At 35.5% G+C, this 10,978-nt stretch overlaps 1 protein-coding gene across 2 annotated transcripts in view; it reads right to left on the reverse strand.

The window, feature by feature from the left end:
- Window positions 1-1,631: 1,631 nt before the first annotated feature.
- The window catches only part of LOC106468983 (leucine-rich repeat-containing protein 4C-like), a 25,336-nt gene continuing 15,989 nt past the window's right edge, over window positions 1,632-10,978 (reverse strand). For both annotated transcript variants that reach the window (XM_022397379.1, XM_022397380.1), the window contains exon 2: window positions 1,632-5,186. In XM_022397379.1, coding sequence (XP_022253087.1) covers window positions 2,890-4,815 — 1,926 coding nt within the window. In that variant the 5' untranslated portion in view covers window positions 4,816-5,186 and the 3' untranslated portion in view covers window positions 1,632-2,889. The remainder of the gene's footprint in view (window positions 5,187-10,978) is intronic.

The raw sequence follows: 10,978 nt of genomic DNA on the forward strand, positions 1-10,978 counted from the left end.
CTAAGAATATACTTTGCTGTTAAATAAATTGCTAATATAAATTTAATGTTTTTTATTTATGCTTATTTTCCTAAAGATATGCATACATAGTAAAACACCCCAATAATCAATCACACGTACTAAAATGTAATGTTTTAACATATATGTAATATACATATATAGAGCTTATAATGTAAACTTTTTTAACAAAGATTTTCTCACCATACACCGAAGAAGTGGTGACTGTATTTTCCTACTTTGACTCTTAAAATAATATTTATATATATATACTTATACTTACAGCTCAAGTAGGAACTAACACTTTATTTTCTTATGTGAAATTAAAGCATTTAAAGTTGTTATATTTATTATTGTATTATTATTTATTAGCACACTAACGTTTCATCCTTGCCTTGATTTCATATATTTTCAATAACCTATTCTCGTTCTCACGCCATAGGCAAAGAAAACAACAGAGCACGTGACCTCAAACTTTATCTTGGTAAATAACAATTTCATGACAACGTTTGTCTAAAAAATTGAAACATGTATACAAAGGTTTCGTAGAATAAACAGATACAAACAATTATTTACAATTTAATACATTATTATTCTAAGTCTAATTCAAGGAGGGGGAGAGGGGAACAATTATAACCTAAAATAAAATAAAAAAAGATGAGCAAATTTTTACTTTTCCCCCGAGTTGTGGGACAGCCTAGCAGGAACCAAATAACCGCGCGTGTTGTGTTACGGTAGCAAATACACTTGTAACTAGACTTTTACAGAAAAGGGGCGAATAGGGAACTAAAAGAGACTAATACTACAAATATTGGCACTCGCAAATAATTATTTGCTTACGTATACTCTAGCTACATAGACTATTCATTTGCTTCACAATGATTACTTCGTATATTAATTGGCACGATCATAGCTCCTGAATCCGATTCCTAATTGTGTTTTTATTAGCAGATAAAATTTCTTTACGACAATGTTGTTAACATATACACTATAAATTGGTTCATCATTTACCATCCTGTCTAAAAACTGAAAAACTTTCTAGTATACTATTTTAGGACCAATTTTGTAGTACTAATTGTATTAATAACGGAAACTTACCAGAAACAAAGAGATTGAAATGTTTGGTTGGTTATCTTGGAGCAGAATCACATTGGGCTATTTGCCGAGTCTTATCGTGTGGAATCGAAACCTGGATTTTAGCATGGTATGTCCGTAAACTTACCGCTGTTCCACCATTGAAACTACAGTTACCTTTGTTTTTTTAACTTCCGCCATACCTCGAAAGCTTTGTTAATGTTGATATTTACTTCAGTAATGACACGTAGATGTTAAGTTGTTGGTACACTAGGCTTTCTCTACAAACGCTGAGTAGACACAGAAAAGAATAATAAAATAAACAAATATTGAGTGTTGGAGCTAAAATCATAAGTATTCAAAATCCAACATGGCCAGGTGGTTAGGACGCTCGACTCAAAATTTGAGGGTTCGATCCCCGTCACACCAAATATACTCGCCCTTTCAGCCGTTGGGGCGTTATAATATGACGGTCAATCCCACTATTCGTTAGTAAAAGAGTAGTCCAAGAGTCGGCGACGGGTGGTGATAACTAGCTGTCTTCTCCTTAGTCTTTCACTGCTAAATTAGGGACGGCTAGCGCAGATAGCCCTCGTGTAGCTTTGCGTTAAATCCATAACAAACCAAACCAAACTCCAAACAGGAGTACAAACAGTTCTAGTTTGCACGTCACACTGACAAGAGTCCTAAAAAAATATGCCTATCATATGCTTTCTACGCTTATGTTTTTGCTTATATCTAACGGTCTTCTTTCTAAGTACTGTTTCTAGTATCACCGATTTATGAAGCAACTTTATAGAAGGATTCGTAATATAGTTGTAGAATTGTAGAGTTTTTTTCGTTACTTCATTGAATCTAATTAGATGCTTTGATAGAGTAATATAAAACATCATTAAGTAATAGCACTTCATGCAACATTTAAATAATTGGTTCCTTATCGGGCTCCTGTTTACGATAGGTGATAACGAGTCGGACAAATCCAACCTCTTAATTATCCAGGATAATCTCTTAGATCGTATAAAATGTATTAACAGCAGCATCAAGTCATATTTTGGTAGTATAGGGTTTATCATTATTATTATTGAACACTTACTGTCGTTTGAGGTAGAATTAATGCTGTCGTTATCTCAACAATGTATATTATGAAAGCAGTCTCTAATACTGGCCATATAAGAACTAATTGATCTTTCTTCACACCTCGAATAAAAGACGCTTGACATGTGTGTTTTTTTTACATACATCGACTAGTAATGTTTACCATGCTGACACATCGATATACGTTGGTTAGTAGGTCTTTCAAAAGAACCAATTATATGGTTATTCTAACAACACTATATTAACGTGTTAATACACGTTGGTGTATACAGTTGGTCGGTTATCGACTTAAATCAATCATAGAATAACGTTTCAGAGTACACACTATCATTTGATTAGCTAAGTTGTAAACTTGAATATATAAAAACAACAACAGTAAACTAAATATATCGATATTATTATTATTATTATTAATCTGTTAATGAAACTCTTCACTTACTATGTATAATATAAATAGTTAGTGATATTCAGTGATAATGATATCTCTCAAGTATTAAGATTTAAAAGATTAAATGACTGTCTGTATATTTCATTTAGTTTGTACACACTGCTTATGCTGTAATTCTGACTTATTTAAACTGTTGTTTAACCTAAAGTCTGGTTTTAAACAAAGAATTATAGGCTTCAGGATACTCCTCAATACACGCTTATGACTTGAAATCAGATTTCTTCAGTAAAGTATTTAGTAGGTAGGCTGACTTTGTTACTGCTATTTAAATAGAATCAGTCTAGAATATCTGTCTCCACTTCTCTTTCATCTCCAAGACCTTCGTCAGGCGAACCTCTGTTTCTGGAGTAATTACCGTACTGGGGTATGTTAAACTGAACACACCTAGAGATCTGGCGTTCACTTTCGTAGGTTGGGTAACCGAACGCACATTCTTCGTCAAGAGAATTTCTCCGTACATAGTACCTGTACAGTGCTGAAGAGTCCTCTTCGTCTCCCCGTACATTGTACCCGTACAGCGCTGAAGAGTCTTCTTCATCAAAGTAAAGTTCTTGTTCTGATAGAAACCGTTGCTGGTTTCGTTTCTGCCAAGTGCGGGAACAGTTGTAATGCTTAGATTTAGAAGCCAGCGAGCACCTTCGACAGTGGCCACTGCGCTTATGAAAATTATCAAGTGTAGTGTATTTCTGAGGGGAGTTTAAAGCGTTAGTGTACGAAGGTAGAGGATTATCGTACACGTTCACACAGCTTTTAGATAAAGATTTCTCGGAGTCTCGATTTTGATCTGTCTCATTAACAAGCTCTGGTTTCTTAGAAATAGTTCCATCTGAAATACAATTCGTGCTGTCAGAAAGACCTTCCTGAGGAGCGATATTTTGAAATGGTGTTTGCTCCTGACCTCTTATACTAACTTTCAAACTGTATTTTTTACGCATAGCACTGGCTCCTGCTCTTCTTTTATTAGTTCTTTTCTGTCTCCGATGTAGTAATGCAAAGCATATTAAAATAAACAGAATTGTTCCAACTAATAACGCTCCTATCACAATTCCGATAAGTTCCGAGCCACTTAGTACAATTAGCGAACTAGGCTCTAGTGGTTTAACTACTAACGTTATATTGATTGAAATATTTCCAGCTTTATTTTCAGCATTGCAGAAATAGCTACCGCTGGAATTTACCTTAACATTATTAAAAGTTAGGGTGCTGGAAACACTTTGACCCTTATTCTCATTTTTTATAGTGTAATATTTTTCTGTTTCTGCGTCGAATTCATAAAATCTGCTTGAAGTCCAAAACAACTGCGATTTAGGAATTGAAAACACCTGACAATATAGCGTAGCATTTGTACCTTGAGTTGCGAAAACAGTAGCTTCACCAGACGTGAAGACAGGAAGGCAAGCAAAATCCTCCAGCTCCAAGGTATTCCAAGAAAAACCCTTCAGGTGTGGTGGGGCATTACATCTAGGAGAAACAGCAGTGGGAATCTTCTGGTTGATCATCCACAGTCTTAAACCCCTAAGCTCGCAGTCACACAACCAAGGATTATGATGCAGCTCTAAACTATGTAGAGGTGCCAACGTATGGCTGAAGTCTTGAGGAAGATTATACAGGTTGTTGTATTGCAAGTGAAGGCTTTCTAATTTCACTAACCACTGGAAGGCTCTAGATTCAATGACTTTTATTTTACACTTACTGAGATTCAAGAATGTCAAGTGTGTTAAATTTAAGAACGTTTCTTCCGCAATTTTCGAAATTAAGTTGCTACTAAGATCTACTTTACGCAAGAGTCGACTTTCGGACATAGCAGCGGATGGAACTGTGTCCAGAAAGTTGTGACTTAAATCCAACTCAACCAGATTAAACAGATGTTTGAAAGCGTGACTGTGAATATCTCGTAACTGACACTTAGAAAGGTAAATCTTCTGTAGGTTTACTAAACCCACACGCTGAAAACATTTCGTCGGGAGTCTCCAAATTGTATTTTCATTAAGGTTCAAAACCTGTGTACTGCTACTGATTCCTCCAGGTACACTCTTCAAACCAGCGTGAGGACATTCCGCTGTTTCTTTTCCGTGTTTCCAAATGCAACTACATACTACAGGGCACTTTTTTGCTCCAGAGTAAACAACACAAACACCTAATGTTATGTAAAGAACCAGCGCCCACGAGCGCCGCACAGTGTCCTGCATGCTGTGCAACATAAAGAAAGTCCAACAAACGTAAGATCAAACACCGAAAGCTCCATCCAGTTCCTCAGTGGCTATATATCTTCCAATTTCCTACTCTGCGTGTTACTTCTATTTAAAAAAACAACAACAAAAAAACTGCTATTTTCCCTTTTTTTTTGCCATAATTTTCTCCTTCATTTCACAGATAATTTTCACCCCGAACTGAATCTCTTACAGAACAAATTTTTGCTATCTTACAATCACGCAACAATGGAGGAGTCCAGCAGCTTTTTCATGAATTATTCCACTCTATCGTGTCTTTTCAATACTCGGATCTCTCTAGAACAATGTTTTCTGTTTTATCTCTGTCTCCGACTGGGTGAATCATCCCGGAAATCGTATTCCTGAAAAAAAAAGAAAAACGCAAACCGAATCACATTAGCGCCCTTGAATACTTTCCACTTAGATTTGCAAAATATTATAACTGTTTTGATTAGAAAATATCACTTGAGATGAAACACGTCTTTCTTTTCACAGAAATATAAAACAGTGTTTTTAATTTAACTTATATTTATCCTTAAAACATTCGACAAAAGTGAATTATTTTTTGAGGTGTTAAATTTTTGTTGTACAAATAGGCAAATACAGTGCACGATATCGTCTGATTTCTACTTTTTCTATTATAAAATGTTTGAACTGCAAAATTAACTCATAAGCACAACTTTCATTGACTGGATTGATGTTCATAAGTGTTAAGATAGTGGCGCCAAAAGAAATAGGTCATTAATTTTAGATAAAAAAGAGTGAGTTTCAATAAGTTTACAAAACCTGCCTGAATTTCTTTTTTTCTAATACCTTACACTTTCATCTATAAAGAATGCCACAAACGATATTACTAAGCTTAAATCAACCCATCTATCTTGGTTGAATATTAATCAAGTAAATTACTTGGATCGTTCACACTGATTCGATTCGATATGCAGTCTTACTGCCTACCAAGCAAACGAGTGGCAGTGTGTTATGAGGTTGAAACTACTTTCTTCTGTGAGAAAACAATACGTGTACTTTATAGAAATATGACAAAAATTGAGGTTTAAGTGCGCGATTAAGAAACAGGGGGAAACCATATATATAACGCTGTTAGAGAAGGGACGAGATACCATAGTCATTACATCTTATCAAATTGTTTTTGCGACCCCAAAGACAATCGACAAGCTTCTGTGCATGTAAGCGTTCATGATATCTGCTTGACCTTGTTTTCCTTAACAGATCACGTCTGTAAGGCTTAGTTCTTATTAGCAGGAAATAATCCATTCAAGGCGTGAGTGAGAAAAGTAAACGAGATAAAGTATGTTTATACGCTCTCCTACCTGATTGTTCATGCATACAGTTCCCATTACGTGTTTCTTTGACTATCATGCACTTACACCTATTGTCTTCTTTGGAAAGTGTGAAAAGAAGCCTAAAAAGGCTGAAGGCTGTGAACTGCGTGCCTTATCCTCACTTGAAAGTCTTCAGTATAATAAAGAAATCAAAGTAAATGCTAATCTCTTGCCAGGTTATTGGATCATTAAAGCGTGTAGGCTTTGGTGTGGATGGACTTTAGAAAGAAACAAAAAAGGTGTCTCAAAAGAAGTACATTAAATCATGGAGAAAACAGTAGAATGATCTCGTACTGACAAAACAGGATTGTGTAAATTTTCACCAAAAACAATGAATGAGATAAAACTACGAAGTATGTGTATGTTTTCACATTCAGGCATTTCGTCGCATAGATATGAATGTGTGGGCATGTACAGTGTAAACATATTAAAAATATCCTCAGTTCATTTTTTGTTCATAAAGTAGCTAGAAACAATCATTTTTTTCTTTCTGAAATTCACTGACTTGCAAGTAAAAAACAAGAGGGAGTCCTCAATAGTCGCGGCACTTGAAATTCTTTTTGGCAGGATAAGAGTAAATGAATCAATAAGACATTTGTTTGCCTTTTTATTAGCTATACTAGTATAAAAGCCCGTCAAAAATGACTTGAAACCAAAACCTACCAAATTTGAATCCTCCAATATGCATTTACAACTTTGCCGCCTGTAAACAGACATAACAAAATTAAAGGGTCTTGTAGCTTCAAGAAACCAAAACCTATCATGAGCAATATGTACTTTATCTAAAGAGTGTAAACATGCTACATATTGGTGCCTTTGGATAAAAGATTAAAACATACGATGACCATGGGATTGCATACACACTTTTTCGTCATCTGAGTAAAATTCGCCCTTTTCCCTACACATAATTGGTATCTTCAGTCTATTTTAACAAAGTCTTTTTTTCGTAATAATACCCAAGCATAGATTTGCACTAATTTCCGATTTATTTTTCACAGGAGTCTTCCCGGCTTTCCTATTCAGATCCTACCTGGCTTGACGTCATAACAATGTGGATGATGTGGTGCACACACATAACGTTATGCCTGATCTGGTGTTGGGAACTCCTTCCTTGCCAGGTTTCTATCTAGCAGAAAAAGTGTCGAAATTTAGGAGCTACTTACGCCTATGTTAGCGATTAAATTCAACTAAAATGGGAACGGGCAATGAAAAGAGGAAGTATTATAGAAGAGAAACTAGAATTGGACTCGTATAACTCACGAAATTCGGAGAAATCGAGCGTGACCGACCGACAGACACTTGGCTTTTAATATATTGATTTTTATGCGCCTGCGTGGGGTGCGTGTATACCCGATTCGATTTTATTACTCATCAGGACCTCTACCAACCTACCCTCAAATTGAAATTAGAGATTAGAGTAAATTAATTTATTAGATCTTGGGCGTGGTCAAATATATTAATCGAAAGGGTTTTACCTCCTGAATCCGAAACTGCTATTAGATCTCAAATCGGTCAAGAGATGATGGAGCTATGAGCTAAAAGTTTGTACTTGAAAAACACAGAGCCATTCTATGAGCCGCTATGCCGCGAACAATTATAAAACTGTAGCATCCAATACAATGAGGGGAATAAACTATAATTGAAGTAGAATATATAGTTGCTGAAAATTCACTGAGTAAATAGATTTTAAAACTTATTTTTTTTGTAGTACACACTTAATGTCATAAAAAGTAGTCAATTTTCCATCCTAATTCAAAACGTTGTGAAGAAGCAACAAAGCGGTAATTAATAAATAACAAAAATAACTATATCTCCCCTCTAATCTATCAATTCAAAATTAGGAACGTTACTTGGTTGTTGTTAAGGAATGGGCTATGAGACCTGTGCCCACCACGAATAATGAAATTTCGGGGTTTAGCGATATATGCATCTAGACTCTCCGCTGAGCCACTGGGAGGCAATTAGGAGGGTTTGTTTGGTTTGGTTTGAATTTCGCGCACAGCTACACGAGGGCTATCTACGCTAGCCGTCCCTAATTTAGCAGTGATAGAATAGAGGGAAGGCAGCTAGCAATCACCGCCAGCTCTTGGGCTTAACTTTTACTACGAATAGTGAGATTGATCGTCACTTTATAACGCTTCCACGGCTGAAAGGGCGAGTATGTTCGGTGACGGGGATTCGAATCCGTGACCATCAATTACAAGTCGAGCGTCTTAACCAACAGGCTATGCTAGGCCTAAGGAAATTAGGAATTTCTAGCACAGATATTCCTTGAGTAACTATGCGCGAAATCCCGAAAATTAAATAAACAAATATGTTAAAATATTTGGAAATCAAAAGTATCTTCATGTATTTGTAATTATACTTATAAGCAGCATGTTCCGTATTCGGTGAAAACAGGACGAGTAATACATAAACAAATGTCCAATTATTATTTACCCTACTTGTGTAAATGATAAAGTCATTTACACAAGTAGGGTAAATAATAATTGGACATTTGTTGATATATTACTCGTCCTGCTACAATATATCCAACATGACTAATAAATGGCTCTCTTCTTTGTTTGTTTGAAGTTTTGTCCACCACGGTTATCGAAACTCGGTTTCTAGCGTTGTAAGTCCACAGACGTATATATCCTTTGTATTTATGTAACTTTTATAACTCCCTGGACCAAAATGTAACCACGCTAGTAAAACGTGTGGGATGAATACGAATAATACGTACAGTGATCAAAAATATTAAATCTTACTTTGAATGTTAGAATACTTCGCGTTTAATTAATGTATGTGTCGTTATAGAATTAAGTTTCGTTGAATTACTATCCAATACATATAACACAACGCTAGATACAACAAGTATCTATATTTTGTACTTATAGCTGTCTGCCGCCGTTCTTAACTATGAGTTACTTACTAATCAGAGTCCCAGAAGACGGCCAGTCTACAGCACAATATTACCATCCATGCTAAATGATTAAAAATAATTTCTAGCAACACTTAACCAGTTTTTGTAACCCGTGTTAACCACTCGCACCACTGTACAGTAGTGTGTTGTCAGTCAGTCAGTAGGCACTAAAATGACGTCACATAAGGGATGCTTAACGTTGCAATTTGTACTTTTGTGACGTCAATAAAACGTGCGCATGCCATGAATCACGAGAAGAATTATGTATTCTGTAGGCTACAACACAGCATGATATATGAACTTCAAAAAGCAAGAAATAAAAATATTTGTTACTCTTAATTTTGGATTTATTTGCTCTTGAAACAGAACAGTTTCGGGGAACACGCGGAAGTACATCTAGTATATAAAATGATATACCTATTAACAAATGACGATAAAACAATTAGAAGGAGATGAAATCCTTCCCGCTTTCTCTACAGAAACTTTCTCGTCTAATAGTATGCTACACTACGTATTTTATGGTATGTTATGTTACGCTGTGAACCACCATTAAACTCAAGTATAAGAAGCTAGTTTGCGTGCCATAACTTCTTGCAGAAACAATCTGTACAAAAAAAAGTATAACAGGTCAAATTACAAATGCCTTCCCTGACTTTCCAAGATCACAATTTGATCAAATATGTCTTATTAATAAACACTAAAGTCAATTAATGACAAGAATCGTTAAGATGATTAGACAGTTAAATAAAATGTGTCCTTACAACAAAATTTGAGCTTACTCTTGAAAATATTGTGACCTCGCTGTTCGCGGTCAGACTTATGTTCAGTTAAAATGTTATTTTCTGTTTATTGCTCTACAATAACTTCGGTTGTATGTTTCTTAAATATTTTTCAAAATGTTAGAGGTCTATTAAATAACATTCTAACGACCAGCGAAGACTAGCAAGGAATAGTTTAGGTAAAGACATACAACAATATCATTAAAGAGTTTAAGAAAAGACACGCAACAATATCATTGAAAAGTTTAAGGTAAGACACGCAACAATATCATTGAAAAGTTTAAAGAAAAACACATAACAATATCATGAAAAGTTTAGGAAAGACACAAACAATATCATTGAAAAATTTAAGGAAAGACACAAGCAATATCATTGAAAAGTTTAAGGAAAGACACATAACAATATCATAAAAAATTTAAGAAAGACACATAACAATATCATTGATTGTATGTACGATAAACAGTGCTGAATGGTGATTTGTTTAAAACTTTTTGATTTAGCAGATTTTGAGTTTGATTAGATAAACATCTTCCATGGATCAGTCAGTATGGCATTAGCTGGTCCCTAAGTGAAGCTAACGTGATAACATCAGTCCTTCACCTAAAACATCTTCCACGGATCAGTTAATATGACATTAGCTGGTCCCTAAGTGAAATCAACGTGATAACATCAGTCCTTCACCTAAAGCATCTTCCACGGATCAGTTAATATGACATTAGCTGGTCCCTAAGTGAAGTCAACGTGATAACATCAGTCCTTCATCTAAAACATCTTCCACGGATCAGTTAATATGACATTAGCTGATCCCTAAGTGAAGTCAACGTGATAACACCAGTCCTTCACCTAAAGCATCTTCCACGGATCAGTTAATATGACATTAGCTGGTCCCGAAGTGAAGTCAACGTGATAACATCAGTCCTTCACCTAAAGCATCTTCCACGGATCAGTTAATATGACATTAGCTGGTCCCGAAGTGAAGTCAACGTGATAACACCAGTCCTTCACCTAAAGCATCTTCCACGGATCAGTTAATATGACATTAGCTGGTCCCGAAGTGAAGTCAACGTGATAACACCAGTCCTTCACCTAAAGCATCTTCCACGGATCAGTTAATACGACATTAGCTGGTC

The sequence above is a fragment of the Limulus polyphemus genome, unplaced genomic scaffold (assembly GCF_000517525.1).
Source record: "Limulus polyphemus unplaced genomic scaffold, Limulus_polyphemus-2.1.2 Scaffold3248, whole genome shotgun sequence".
In the NCBI taxonomy this organism is placed as follows: domain Eukaryota; kingdom Metazoa; phylum Arthropoda; class Merostomata; order Xiphosura; family Limulidae; genus Limulus; species Limulus polyphemus.